The sequence below is a fragment of the Solanum tuberosum genome, unplaced genomic scaffold (assembly GCF_000226075.1).
Source record: "Solanum tuberosum cultivar DM 1-3 516 R44 unplaced genomic scaffold, SolTub_3.0 scf00147, whole genome shotgun sequence".
Taxonomy (NCBI): domain Eukaryota; kingdom Viridiplantae; phylum Streptophyta; class Magnoliopsida; order Solanales; family Solanaceae; genus Solanum; species Solanum tuberosum.
The window spans coordinates 286,937-301,701 of record NW_006239070.1 but is presented as its reverse complement, the minus strand read 5'-3'; the positions used below and the strand labels follow the sequence as shown (position 1 = coordinate 301,701).

The 14,765-nt window shown below is 32.1% G+C and overlaps 3 protein-coding genes across 3 annotated transcripts in view; 2 read left to right on the top strand and 1 right to left on the bottom strand.

Annotated features, from left to right (window-relative positions):
* LOC102599722 (putative F-box/LRR-repeat protein 9) overlaps positions 1 to 642 on the bottom strand; it is a 4,337-nt gene extending 3,695 nt beyond the window's left edge. The window contains exon 1 of the mRNA XM_006352148.2: positions 153 to 642. Coding sequence (XP_006352210.1) covers positions 153 to 499 — 347 coding nt within the window. The 5' untranslated portion in view covers positions 500 to 642. The remainder of the gene's footprint in view (positions 1 to 152) is intronic.
* Positions 643 to 2,547: 1,905 nt separating this feature from the next.
* Positions 2,548 to 3,956, top strand: LOC102599397 (omega-hydroxypalmitate O-feruloyl transferase). Its single transcript, XM_006352147.1, has one exon. The coding sequence runs from the start codon at positions 2,549 to 2,551 to the stop codon at positions 3,905 to 3,907; it is 1,359 nt and encodes a 452-aa protein (XP_006352209.1). The 5' UTR covers position 2,548; the 3' UTR covers positions 3,908 to 3,956.
* Positions 3,957 to 6,097: 2,141 nt separating this feature from the next.
* LOC102599074 (haloacid dehalogenase-like hydrolase domain-containing protein Sgpp) lies at positions 6,098 to 9,231 on the top strand. The gene is made up of 5 exons (XM_006352146.2): positions 6,098 to 6,424; positions 7,578 to 7,692; positions 7,777 to 7,931; positions 8,368 to 8,629; positions 8,737 to 9,231. The coding sequence occupies exons 1-5, from the start codon at positions 6,285 to 6,287 to the stop codon at positions 8,911 to 8,913; spliced, it is 849 nt and encodes a 282-aa protein (XP_006352208.1). The 5' UTR covers positions 6,098 to 6,284; the 3' UTR covers positions 8,914 to 9,231.
* Positions 9,232 to 14,765: the final 5,534 nt, after the last annotated feature.

The window sequence follows — 14,765 nt, the reverse complement described above, 5'->3', positions numbered from 1 at the left end:
CCCCCCCCACCCAATTCCTCTCAACAAAAGGTTTTGACTTTATGTTAAAGGACAAGCAATTGAGCACAGTAATAGCCCAAATCTGAGAAGACAATCACATTCTGACCAAATCTTAAGCTTAATTATTAGGAAAGCAAGAGAGTGATCAGTACCTCGAAGCAATGTAGCTGAGCAAGCGTTCATTACCAAAATTCTCTATGCTAATTTTGAATAACTGGCCTTGGCTACGACGCACAGCAAGACGGCATATCTTCTCCAACACCTTGGCAACTTTGGATCTAAAAACGAAACGTTTCAAGTCAATAACACGCCACATAGCGGGGTCATGGCACACCTTCCGCCAGGTACTACAAACCCTCTGCGCACTCTCCAATATCTCTATCGTCCCTAGCCGCTTCAGAATGTCCATCGTGATTTCCGCCGGAAGCTCAACCCACGGCGGCGATGGCGGTGGTGGTCCAGTAGAAGATGCTTCCAGTTTTTTCTCTGCATTCGGCATTTTTTCCCCTATTTTTTAGGGTTCTGATTTTTATTTTGGACAGAAAACTGATAAAACAAGAGATAGTTAGCTAAAAAAAAATGATTCTCTCAAATGACTTGCCTATATTTAGCTCAAATTGATTTTGATCAAAATTTAGCTCGATAAAAGTTTGATAAAAGCTTGATCTCAATTAAGCTTGATTGACTCGCTTTAATCATATAATAAACAATTTTTAAATTAAAATTTATTTATTAATCTTAATTAAGTTACTAATATGTTAATTCAATAAGTATTATTTATTAAAATAAATTTATAATTTTGTACTTCTTTAATTACTTAATTCAATGCATAGACAACATCTTTTACTATTTAATTGATTAGTTAATTATATAAATAAAGAATTAGTCAAGCTAAATATTTGATATACACTCAAATCTCTATTTAACCACCATTCGTTATAACAATATTTTACTATAACGGCCTAATTTTCTTTAGAACTAATTTTTGATGTTATATTTTTTTGTCTCTATAACATTCTACTTACAACAATGTTAACATTCACTATAAAAGTACATTTTTTTTGTAAAATCACCTCTCTATGATAGTCTTACTCAAATATTAATTGAATAATAATATTTTATAAAAGATATATTACGTATAAAGATAAAATATTGAAATATCATAGTAATCTTTATTAGTGTCATGCACGTACTAAATTTCAAGTATGACTATTTAAGAGAAATTGTACTTAAAAAGGTGTCCATCATTTATGGTCATAACCTCAAGATGAAAGGCTATTGATGAGCTTTTTTTATATAGATAATTTTTTGCTATTTTATTGGTTAAATTTGTTTACAAATTGAGTGAAGTAAAAAACAATACTACTAAAGAAATATCACTTTCTCACAATATTTTAACTTTGAATGTATTTTGAAATGTTTCAATGATATTTGATCATTTTGATCTCAAAAAACAAGTAACTCTATGACAATTTGTATTAATCATTTAAAAACACTTGTCCTATGGTCTTTCAATTATAATTATTTACGAAAATACTTTAATTTAGTAATGGTAATTCTATTTTACAACATCGATGATACGATACAGACGTGCAACCGTGAAACTAGTTACTTCAAATTTGACAATATTGCCATAATATAAATAGTCAAATATAATATATTTTCTATAAGATAAAACCTAAAATTACATTTTTAGTTAATTGAACGTCAAATGGAACACTACAAAAAATAATACAAAAATCAAAGGAGGAAAAATTGACAGAGAGAGACAGTCCAAGGTCGAGGGAATACGTTATAAAAAAAATAATAGAAACCAACGAACTTTAAGAATTTTCCATGTTTTATTTTTCTTACTTTGTATTAAATGATTATTAAATACTTCAAAAATAACTTTTTTTTAAAAAAATGTAACGATGGACCACAGAAAATCAGTCATGGCATAAAATGAATTTTTTTATGACTACATAATGATGAATTTAGTGATAGAAGATGATAAAATTTAAATAACAACTAGAACAAACATATAATCAGAGGCTAAACTATAATTTTAATCTTATGAGTTTTGAATTTTATAACGACGATTTCAAATGCTATTAACTGGGCTCTAAATTTAATATATATACATCTTTAATGTCTTAATACAAAGATACTATTTGAACAAAAGTTACTGAGTTCGACTGAACCCGTACTTGAACTTCTAGCTTCGCCTCTGCATATAATAAGTAAAATATGCCATACAGTAGGTAACAACCATCCAAACAAAGTTGGTTCTCTTGTGTGGATGAAATGAGGTTACAATAAATAATGTGAAGTTGCTATATTGAATCATGATAATTAAGTTAAAAGAAACCAAAGATGGTGTCTTAAAATTGAGAGTCCAAATTAAAGTTTGAATAGTTTTACTTTCTACTTGCTCCTTACCTACTTTAACTCTTCATAGTCTTTTAACTTTGCAAGTTTTCTTGGCAATAATTTTGGGATATTTTAGTGTCTCCAATCGAACCAAAGATGTGATGAATTAAAGTAGTAAAAGGTAATCAATCTCATCATGACTCCCATGGTACAAGAACTTAATTTTCCTCAACTTCAAATACCTCTAACCATCAATTCAATTTCTCCAATCTTACCATCAAGTCCCATCCCTCCATCCTATGGTGACACCCTTTACCTCTCAAATCTTGATGATATGATTGGATCTCGCGTTTTTACTCCAACCATGTATTTCTATCGATCCAATGGGAAAATGGATGTGATGACAATCATCAATGTGTTAAAAGAATCTCTTGCAAGTGTATTGGTACCATACTATCCTTTCTCAGGTAGGTTACGCGAAACAAAGGAGGGGAAGTTAGAAGTATTTTTTGGGCCTAAACAAGGTGTGCTTCTAGTTGAGGCTTGTTCAGAGATGACGATACTAAATCTTGGTGATTTAACAGTCCCAAATCCTGCATGGAAAAACTTGGTTTACACATTCCCAAATGAAGAACAATATAAAGTTATTGATATGCCATTGCTAATAGCACAAGTAACACGTTTTAGCTGTGGTGGATTTAGTCTTGGTTTGAGAGTTTGTCATTGTCTTTGTGACGGGGTTGGAGCAATGCAATTCCTAAGTGCATGGGCTTCAACCGCGAGTTTGAACAAATTGACAGTCAATCCCAAACCATGTTGGGATCGAGAGACACTTATCCCTAATGATCCGCCATTGATTCAATACCCACACATAGAATTCAAAAGAATAGATGATGCATTTAGTTTCATGAGGAGACTTTGTTTAGTCAAGCCTGTTCAAAAATGTTATCGTGTTACTCGAGACTTCCAAGCTCATTTGAAGACCTTAGTTGGTCCTAACATTTCATGTACCACCTTTGATGCAATGGCAGCTCATGTGTGGAGGTCATGGGTCAAGGCACTGATCAATGTTAGCCCTCTCGATTACGAGCTAAGGCTAACATTTTCAGTAAATTGTAGATCTAGACTTACAAATCCACCACTCAAATCAGGTTTCTATGGGAATGCAGTATCTGTGGCATGTGCTACTAGTAATGTCTCGGGAATCGTTAATGGACCTATCTCTGATACCATATGTTTGGTACGTAATGCAAGGCTTTCGGTCTCTGAGGCATATTTGAGGTCAACTATTGATTATATCCAAGTTAATAGGCCTACAAAGCTAGAATTTGGTGGTAAACTTACTATAACCCAATGGACTAGATTTTCAATGTATGAATCTGCTGATTTTGGTTGGGGAAAGCCCATTTATGCTGGCCCAATTGATCTCACACCAACACCACAAGTTTGTGTTTTTTTGCCACAAGATGATTCTGATGGAGCTATGCTTGTTTGCATTTGTTTGCCAGAGGATGCTTCACATAGATTTACTGACATTTTCTGCCTCTTAAATTAATTGTATTTATTTGGGCCAACAACTTGGCTTCATTTCCAACTATGGTTGCTTTTTTTTTTTAATCCAATATTCATCATGTAGCTTTCCTAAAATTACAATAAAGAATATCTCTTTTTACCTTTTTCTCAAGTCAATTTGCACATATAAATTATTTAGAGTTAGGTAAAATAACACATTTAAAGTATCTCGATTTTTTCATGAATTTCATATTTAAACTATTAGGTGTGTGATTTTTCTACCTAAACTATGTCGGAAATCTTATGGAAAATACATTCTTCACAAACACTTGTATATATAGAATTCACCAAAACTTGTCTTTTAAGGATATTTTTCCTGATACAAGTGTATCCGCTCTTCTAGTATAAAACATCAATTTTTACCTCTCTCAAGTCAATTTGCACATATAAATTATTTAGAGTTGATGGTTAAAAAAAAAATCTATTTAAACCTCTCATGAGAAGCTTGTGTAGGTATTTTATATTCTCTCTTATCTTACAGATTTGAGTTGTGGGCAAGAGTTAGCCATTGTTGTGTTGTGGGCTAGAGTTAATTAGCCGTTTTAGTGTTGTCGGCTAGAGTTAGCCTTTGTTGTCTTTACAATGGAGTTATTGTACAGAGTGCTTACAATAAAGTCATTGTAAGGGTGAAGGATTAAGAGTTTAATTCCTAGGTTGCAAGAGGTTGTAATCTAAAGCCTTGCTCGTGTTTTTAGTGAAGTTGTTGAAGAAATCTTACATGGTAGGTCGTGGTTTTTTCCTTCCTTGCGCAAGAAGGTTTCCATGTTTTACTTTCTGTTACATTGATTGTTTGCATTCTGTTCTTAGCTGTTTTCAGTCAAGGACCTGGTCCCTTGACTCGTGGTGGACTTACATAAGCCATCAATGACTTCATTAGAGATGGTGAATGGGATATTGCATCAGTGCCTTTGTTATTTCTGTCAAATGCAACAGTAACAATATGGCAAAAGTTCTGACTACAAGCCTTATGCAACATGCTAGGCTTCACAGATCTGGAGCTGGAGTTGGACTCACAGATTTGTCGCCGAAAATGATCCAAGACATATTCACTAGCAATTATAAACTAAAGAATGTTATTGATAAGAATCTGGATAAACTGACCTCCGTTAATGCAACTATCTCTCATTGCTTCAGAGAGGCAAATCAAGTTGCGGATTGTCTAGCCAAACATGCCTCCTCCCTTCATGATATTGGAACTCACTTTGACTCGTTTCATGCACTGCCTACAGATGCCAAAGGCTCTTTCCAGTTACTTTGTATATATTCCTACTCTTTCTTTTTTTGTGTTTGACTGTGTTGGTTAACCAGTCAAAGTGTTATATATTGAGGTAAGGCCTAGTCAAAGTGTTAAAGCTAAGTTGGAGGTTTGGAGCTCTGATCTTGGGAGTCTAAAGTGTTCAAGTTGAGTAGAACCAAAACAGAATACTTGGGAGTGCAAGTTCAGTGACGTGAGGAGCTGATAATAGTACCAATACACCCTTGATTCTGTTTGTTAGGACTTCAGTGACAATCTTGTAGAATAAGAGTGGTTGTTATACACTTTTGTCTGGATGGTTGTAGGGTTATAACATTACCACTGAATGCCTCAATAGGATAGCCATCCATCCTTGGGTAGGATGCATATCGGTCCGTTCGATTTTGAAGTTTATCATTTTGACTTATTAGCCATTGATTTTGTAGATATGTTAAACCATTATCTAATCATTAAGATATCGGTTATAGGCTAATCAAGATTGATCGTTATCGATTTAATCGTTCAGATTTCACACACAAAAAAAACCACTGAAAATTACTTAGAAACAAGGTGACAAATCAAATAAATCATGCGCATGAACTGACAGATTGCATTTTGCTCAAAAGCAAACACGGGCATAAAACTGATAAAATGAGATTAAAAGGGGAAAAAGAAAATTTCCTACTTATTTATTAGTCAAGCGACTTTTAAAAGAAAAAAAATAAGAAAAATTCTTTATAGGTAATATTTTTATTAAGAATAAAATATGTGTAAAAGGAAAAAATATTATATTTATTAGAAATAAAATGTGTTTAAAATGTATGTTCATGTATTATGACTATTTTCTATAAGAAGTACTTTCCCTTTTAAATGAATGTGAATACTATTCTAAATTAATCGAGTCAATAAACCTCCAATTGAAGTATTGAACTAAAGACAAATAGGTTGAAAGAGAATATTCGAACCCAAATTGAGTTGGATCCCAAGAGGAAACAACAGAACCACACACCTCAGCAGCACATCCAAAATCAAGAAAATATTTTGGTAGAAAGTGGAAAGTTCAGATTTTTTACCCCATTTGGAATTTCAATTTCATCGTAACTGAAAAAGAAAAAAAAAAAACTATATGAGCGCTCTGGTTTCTCTTTGCAGTGTTCCTTCTTATGTACAGAACAAACAATTTTACTCAACAAACAATCTTTCCAAGATTGCTACAGTAGTTCCTCAGATGTCCTTGTCTTCATCAATTTCTAACCAACACGAAAGGTAACTCCTTTTTTATTTTTCTTGTTAGTATTGAATTGTATGATTACTATGTCTAAAAGCTTAATTTGTTAGAAATGTAAATTAGAATGGGTAGTGAGGTCAGAGGCGGAGCCATGATTTGTAGTTTATGAGTTCTGAATTCTAGACTTTTTAAGTTAGTAGGTTCTAAATTGGTAATTTGTACATGTTTAATGAATTTTTAAGACAAATAGAGGGTTTGAACCAAAGCTAGTGGATTCGGCCGAATCTGTGTGAGGTCACAATTCACCCAATACGAACATTTGGGGTGATTAAGATTTGGGGGCAGGATGTGGGTCAAATTCCTGCCAATGTCTGAGATGTTCAGTTGACTCCTTCCCCTTTTGTGGGGGTCACGACCCATACGAGTGAGTAGAAAAGGGAGTAGGAAAGAGGCCTTGGTGAACTGTCATAATTAATGAACAAGTGTAAGCTTTGCTGCCTGACAGTATGGGGTACTGATGAAACTTAAACCTAGGAGCTCTAAATGTTCTGATATTACATTGAATTGTGTTACCACTTTATCTAAAAAGGCTACACTGTTCGAGAGATTTCGTATATTTTGAACCAAGAAGGGTTTGTTGTAGACTTCAGAGAAGAGAAAAGAAGCATTCGTCAGAGGAGGAACACCAAACGAGCAAAGCTCTTTCCTTTATTTTGGGTGTGCCGTGAAGTAAAATTGTATTGTATGTTAGTTTGAGAGGTTGGCGAACTACTACGATCTATAGAGTTTCCATCTATATCTAATCCTAACGAGAATAGAAGCGAGCCGCTTCCGGCTTGTCTTATAGTCATAGTCTTTTAGTTTATGTAGCCATTGGCCTTCCTACACGAATATGTCTGCCATATGCCTCCTTGTTTCGGGAAGAAGCCAAGCCAATAGGCGAAGGAAAGACCTTTCGGAACCAATTTGCAGTATCATACTGCATATTTTTTGACAATTTCTGCAACTTGTGTCTAGTTATATTTATTGCAATTTGTTGTGTCTTACCAGATTGAGTTTGTAGTACATTATCTAGCATCTATATGAAGAATTAGAACTTCTTCGTCTAGCATATATATATATAGAGAGAGAAAAGTGGATTTTCTGTATGGCATTGCTTCACTTACTAATTGTCCATTTTCCTTGAAGCAGTAAATGTTTATTGCCAGTTGAAGCTCCATTGAAAGCGATATTATTTGATATTGATGGAACATTATGTGATTCGGATCCTATACACTACTATGCCTTTCGAGAAATGCTTCAAGAGGTAGTATTGCCTTCTCCTTCTGCTACAATCAGTTCCAACTCTGTACAATGAAATCGAGTAGATAGTAATTTTCATTTCAAACAGATAGGTTTTAATGGTGGAGCACCTATAAGTGAGGAATTCTTCATAAAGAATATTAGCGGTATGCACAATGATGAACTCTGTCATGTACTCTTCCCGGATTGGGATTTCAAAAGAGCTATCAAATTTATGGATGATAAGGAAGACATGTTTAGAAGGTAAGCTACTGCATCATCATCAACTAGTTCAATCAAACTGAAGTATATATATAAAGGGTAGCCCAGTCCAAAAAGCATCTCACGTTAGCAGGGTCTGCGGAAGGGTGCAATGTAGACAGCCTAACATAATGCAAGCATTAGTGGCTGCTTCCATGGCTCGAACCTGTGACCGATAGATCACATGGAGACAACTTTACAATTGCTCCAAGGCTTCCCTCCAAACTGAAGTATATATATGTCATAACAATTAGCATCAGATTTCCCAGTATATGACCGATAAATAGCATGATTCAGATCAGAATCTGTCTCAATTGCATAACTTGGTGTGCTAGGCCGATATCTACGAGTTCTATTTTCTTTTACATTAAATAAGGTAGATTTGCTTGCTATAATGTTTTGAAGCCAATCATAACAACATTCCTGTGAAAATCCACAGAATTGCATCGGAACAGCTAAAACCATTGAATGGGCTTGAGGAGGTATGCAAATGGATTGAGGACCACGGTCTGAAACGAGCAGCTGTCACTAATGCTCCAAGACCAAACGCTGAGCTGATAATCTCAATGCTAGGCCTTTCAGATTTCTTTGAACTACTTATCATCGGAAGTGAATGTGAACGAGCAAAACCTTTTCCAGACCCTTACTTGAAGGCTCTTCAAGAACTAGGAGTATCTCCTAAGCACGCGTTTGTTTTTGAGGTTTGGAGTACACATAAAAGTCTTATGATAAACGTGCATAAACGAAAACTGTTGGAAAACAACAATATGTTTTAACTTTTTTGTTGTTTCTTTTTCCACTTGAACAGGATTCTATTTCTGGAATAAAAGCTGGAGTTGCTGCTGGAATGCCGGTTGTAGGTTTAGGTCTGAGGAACCCCGCAAAATTACTATCAGAGGCCGGGGCAACATTTGTTATCAAGGATTTCAACGATTCGAAGTTATGGACAGCTCTAGAAGAGTTGGAAACAGAAATTCATGCATGAAAGATCAAAACATGAGTCGGAAACTGGTGATGTACAAATCTATCATTATCTTTAGTACGATCTGGCTTCACACCTCTCATCTATCGGGACACCAATACAATCTTGAAAGCTGAAGTAGGTTTGTTATATGATCAGCATAAAGGTTATTATTTTCCTTGAACTAATTTGATTGAACATCTAAACAAACTTCAAAGTGGTTTGTTGTATGTCGATCCACTATGATCTATCCATTAGATGCTCTTTCTTTTTATGTTTGTTCCAAACAGACCGACACATTTCTATACTTGAGTATATTGGTACTTTTTGTATGTGTCAAAAGTTTTTCTTTCTTAAACACCATGCACAATGAAATGTTGTCGTATATAATGAAAAGAATAGAGTTTATTTTCTTATTCTAGTTGAGCATTTTTATAGCAAAATTATTAGGCATAATATATAAATAGACATTCAAACTTGGCTTCAACTGACAAATAAACACTCCAACTTTGAGTATGCACATCTAGACATCTCAATTCGTCTCTACTGTGCAATTGAACACTCCAGCCGAATAGATCATCTAAATACCTCCAGAATTTATGGACCGTATCGGATATTCACGAGACACAATGGGGACGAGATGGAGACATAAAATCTAAGCCAAAAAAACAAAAATATAAATTGTATTCCTATATCATATATTTCGGTTGCAACAGACTTAAATTCACTTATCATTTCATTTGACTTGGAGAGTTGCAGAACTAACTTGTTAAAAAAAATTATCATATCATATCATATATAAAAGAGAACCCTAGGCCCGCCTACGTGGTGCCATCACAAACCAGAATTTCCTTTTAATTTATTTATTTCCAAAAATAGCCTTATCTTTTCATGAGTTGCGACTTTTATATCAAAAGTTGTAACTTTTATGAACAGATGTGACTTTTATGAAGAGTTGCGACTTTTATAAAAAAATTGTGACTTTTATGAAAGGTTGTGACCTTTCCGAAGGGTTGTAACTTTTTCAAAGAGTTGTGACCTTTCCGATAAGGCACAATAAACATTTGTTCACACTACCCTTTGTTGTCTATAAATAGAGGGATTTCCTACCACAATTATTTGTAGGTGTTTTTCCGTTGTAGGGTAGTCAAATTCAAATACATTAATTAGGCTTCTTATGAAGTTTGTTTCATTCCTCAAAGGTTTCTTCCTCCTATTTCATGGAGCTTAGTGATTCATATAATTATGACAAATTTTTTTTGTTATTTTGGTGACTTTTTTTCAACTCTGTTAAAAATTTCAGCAAAGATGATTGAAAATTGATCTTCTCTTTTGTCCCTTTCTACAGATTTCTTCGTGTAAACAAAGAATATTGATTTTGATTGCAATGCGACATTACTACTCTTGCACCTCTCATTCAACAACTCATAACGTTTTTGAAATGGTTGAATTAATTACATTTGGTTCTTTAGTAAACAAAACTTTTATTTCTGCCACTATTATTTTTTTATTTTTTTTGCTATAGGGGAGTCGAATTCAAGTACATTAATTAAACTTCTAATGAAGTGTGTTTCATTCCTCAAAGTTTTCTTCCTCATATTTCATGAAGCTTAATCTTTTTTACTGTAAGTCATAGTGATTCATGTATCTATTGCAATTTCTATTTGTTATTTTGGTGACTTTTTCTAAACTCTGTTAAAAATTCCAATGAGGATGATTGAAAATTTATCTTCTCTTTTGTCCCTTTTTGTAGGTTTTTTCATATACTTTTTGGGAAAATTTCTTGTGGGTTGTGCTATATTTGATAGCACACAACAATAAATATGTGATAACTAATACGGAACCAATGATGAAGTTACAAAACAGATTGCTCTCTTGCTTGCCACAGTTAATATATTATTTTAATTATTTTTTCTTAGGTACAAACAATTTTTATGTCATCGCACTCTTCCTAGAATATTAGTATAGGCACAATTAGTTCACTTCTTTTGTCGCAAGTTAAGTAATTTGTCATATTTCTTCGTCTCTTCTTTTTGGGCATAATAAGAGATCAAGGTTTCCTGGAACAAACAAATGTCCATAGTACAATATAACAAAAATAATTTTTATCGGCAATAAATATGAACAACGAAAAGTGCTAGAGGCTTTACCGACATTAATTAATTGTCATTAGATTCAATGTTGCTATAAATTTTAGGGACATTTATTGAGAGTACCAATTGCATCTGAAAATACATATTTAGCGACAATTAAGTTATTAATTGCCATTAAAGATCATTTTTACTATAGTGATGACTCTTTATTTTGATAAACTTTTTTGTTTTTTTATAATGAAGTAAGAACTCTTTCTTTTGGATTATTTCAATTAAATTTGTAACTGTAAACTTGGATACAACTTGATACACTATCTTTTTAAAAAATATGTTAAGCAATATGCCTTTTTATTCTTGATTGCTAGGAAAATAAGTTGTCTTTATTATTATTTGTGGATATTTGTGAGTTCAAGTGCTCACAAAATTATGTTGTGCGATTTTAATATGTTATGTGTCAAAATTTTGGTTTCGAATATCCAGTTGTGAACAGTTCCATTCAGACCAAATAAGGAAAAACATTTATGATACTAACAATTTTAGGGTCATTTTTAACATATATATGATACGTCATACTATAATAAAAGCAGATTGATGGAGGTTCATAAGAAAGGAGCTGAAGGTCTTCCATTTGAGTTTAGTTAATTATGTTCTTGTATGGGCGTGATGTTCCACTTTACTTGGGAGTGTTGTTGTTCGAGGCTTTTTGGTTTCTTCCTTAACGTCTGATGTTGTTCTTTATAACTTTTTGGAATTTAGCAAATTTCATTACTTCTGACCAACTATTTCTATGGAGATTTTCTTAGACTTCTTTTTTATACTTAAAATCTCTCTATGACTCATAATTTTTCTATAATAAAAAAATTAAAAATATAGCATTTAAGATTTCGGAGGAACGCTTTGCCTTAACCTAAATGTTCTTGACAATGTAGTGTATGTATCGAAAATATGAATATTATCGAAAAATCATATTTAAGCTTAATAAAATAGTTCAAGTAATTTACCTAGTTATATTATATTATAAATAAATGACTGTGATCGAAAGTTGTGATATGGATGAGTTTCAATTGAAATTGAGATTTAAAGTTGTGTCATCCATTAGACTCCGAAAAATTAAATAGATTCATATCTAATTTAATATTATCGAAAGATCATATGTAAGCTTAATGAAATAGTTCAATCCCATGCGAAGCACGGGTAATTTACCTAGTATATATATAAAAGCGAATCATAGGCCCGCCTACGTGGCGCCACCACAAACCAGGATTCCCTTTTAATTTATTTATTTCCAAAACTAGCCTTTCTCTTTCATGAAAAGTTATGACTTTTATGAAAAATTATGAATTTTATGCAGGGTTGCGACTTTTATGAAAGGTTGTGACCTTTCCGAAGGGTTGTGACTTTTTCAAAGAGTTGTGACCTTTCCGATAAGGCACAATAAGCATGTGTTCACACTATCCTTTGTTGTACATAAATAGAGGAATTTCCTCTCATTTTAAAGCAACAAAAATTCTGAACTTCTTCTTCTTCTTCTGCACAATTAAATATTCGTGTACTTTGCTTTTGTTGAGTGGCTTATTGACACCATTATTTTTGTATCAATACGTTGGTGAATAAAATCGTTCTATCCTGAGAGGATCTAATTCTTTAAACCTCAGGTATTAGAGGGGAAAGGGGACACTGTGCATTCAGTGAACTTGGTTTTTTCCTTTCTTTTTCATTCAATTTTTACATATCCTGGTATTTTTTACAGTCATTAATTTATGCTTATATATTAATTGTTGTTTTTGAGTACAGGTTTTAAACTCTATTGTTTATGTTTCTGCAAAGTTATTGTCTCCAGTAGGGATGCTCACGGGTTGGTTTGGATCGGTTATTGGTCAAAACCAAACCAAACCAAATATAATATATATTTATCGGTTTGGTGATTATCGGTTTCGGTTTGGTTTGGTTCTGTTATTCGGTTATTAACCATACACAAAAATAAAAGAAACAATTCATTTAAAATGTGAAAAAAGTGACAACAATCCATTCAAAACGAAAATAGTTAGAATGACTTAGATTACTAAACTTTCAATCACTAAATTTACTATCAATAAAGCTTTAAAATTCACTATATTGGCCTAGAAGGAAGAGACAATAACATTTTCAGTCCCACAAAGAATTGACATAGACACTCATATACATGAAATCAATAAGATAAATGTTTCATCTTGGGCATTTTTTGCTTTCAATAAGTAAATTATAAAGAAATTCTAATGGAAATTTTAATGAAAATATGTAAAAGATCTTTAAAATTGTTTATAAAAATAATATATTAAGTATGTATATTAATAAAATATATGTATATTGAACATATACACATATAGTAGGTATATTCATTGTGTAGAAAATAATTATTGTACTCAGTTCAAAAAATTCATGTTTTGATATTCTATATAAAATTCTATAACTTAAAAGTACTATATATAAGCTTACATATTATCTATTTTTACATAGATATGAAGTTTCTCACTTATTAATTGAAGAAATTCATTATGCAAGTTCAAAAATTATAATTGCTTCCATGTTCAAGCGTAATTTCTTTTTGAATCTGTCAACAAATTTTTGAATTTTTCCCTGAGACATATATCACAATTGAATAATCTATATAACTTAAATGTGTTCTTTTTCTTACGAAATGCCTTTTTATATATATTCTTATTTTCTTCTTTATTTTCCTTTTAATGTTGATTAAAGAACCAGTGATTTATTATTTCATCAATAATTCATTCATTAGAGGTCAAATAATCAAATTCATGTAGGAATATTGCTAATATTTTTTTAAGAACCTATTTTTTCTATTATTTTTAATGTATGGATATTAGTAAAGGATTATTTGCAAGTTCAATGCAATTACGCAGACAAATTACCTAGTTATTATTATATTTAGAAAAAAAAAATGATATAAAATTTTGAAACAAATATTTGTATTGGGATGTCAATTATATTGAGTCTAATTTGCACTGCGTAAGGTTATTTAAAAGAAGAAATATTTGTTATTAAGAAAATAATTTAGACTTGAACCCAACATTTCTAACTAAAAGCAAAAGATTTTTATTCATTCCATCATAACACTAGATAGTATTGCCCTCCTAATCTAGAAATGTGTGTTTGTCATGAAGAGATTGTTCGTAGAATATGAGAATATTATATTAAATAATAACTAGTTACTACCTTTGATGTTAATTATTTTTTTGCACCGATGCATCTTTATAATTATGTGCAATTTGATGAATTGTAGTAGCTGTTAATTGTGTTATTTGTATTTTTTTGTGTTATGATTTTCAAATAATGTATAATCTAGCTCATTATTAAAATGATAATTTTGTGCTAAATTTATGGGTATTTTTTTATATAGTTTTTAGAACTTAAAGGTATAAATCATGTTTCATGTTGTGTGTGGTTATCTAATTTTAAAAAAAAGTGAAATGTGTTTTTGAAAATTATGATCAAATACATATTAAAATTTCATTCAAATCCAATTTCATGGAAATATTCAGAAATCTATGACCAAATGCTAGCTTAGGGTGTGTTTGGTATGAATGTTTTCCAATTTTCTCATGTTTGGTTGGGTTAAATGTTTTGGAAAATGTTTTCCAAATCAACTCATTTTCCTCAAATTTAAGGAAAATGACTTCCCTTCAAAACTTATGGAAAACATTTTCCAAAATTCTCTTCCAACTTCAAATTATAATTACTTTTTTGTTGAAAAAATTAATTTATTTTGTCCCTACCCTCAAACCT

Excerpts from the sequence above, each read along its gene's own strand:
- LOC102599397 (XM_006352147.1), top strand. The coding sequence starts at position 2,549 with ATGACTCCCATGGTACAAGAACTTAATTTTCCTCAACTTCAAATACCT.
- LOC102599074 (XM_006352146.2), top strand. The coding sequence starts at position 6,285 with ATGAGCGCTCTGGTTTCTCTTTGCAGTGTTCCTTCTTATGTACAGAAC. Across the intron at positions 6,425-7,577 it reads ATTTCTAACCAACACGAAAG|TAAATGTTTATTGCCAGTTG; the intron begins GTAACTCCTTTT and ends TCCTTGAAGCAG. Across the intron at positions 8,630-8,736 it reads AGCACGCGTTTGTTTTTGAG|GATTCTATTTCTGGAATAAA; the intron begins GTTTGGAGTACA and ends CCACTTGAACAG.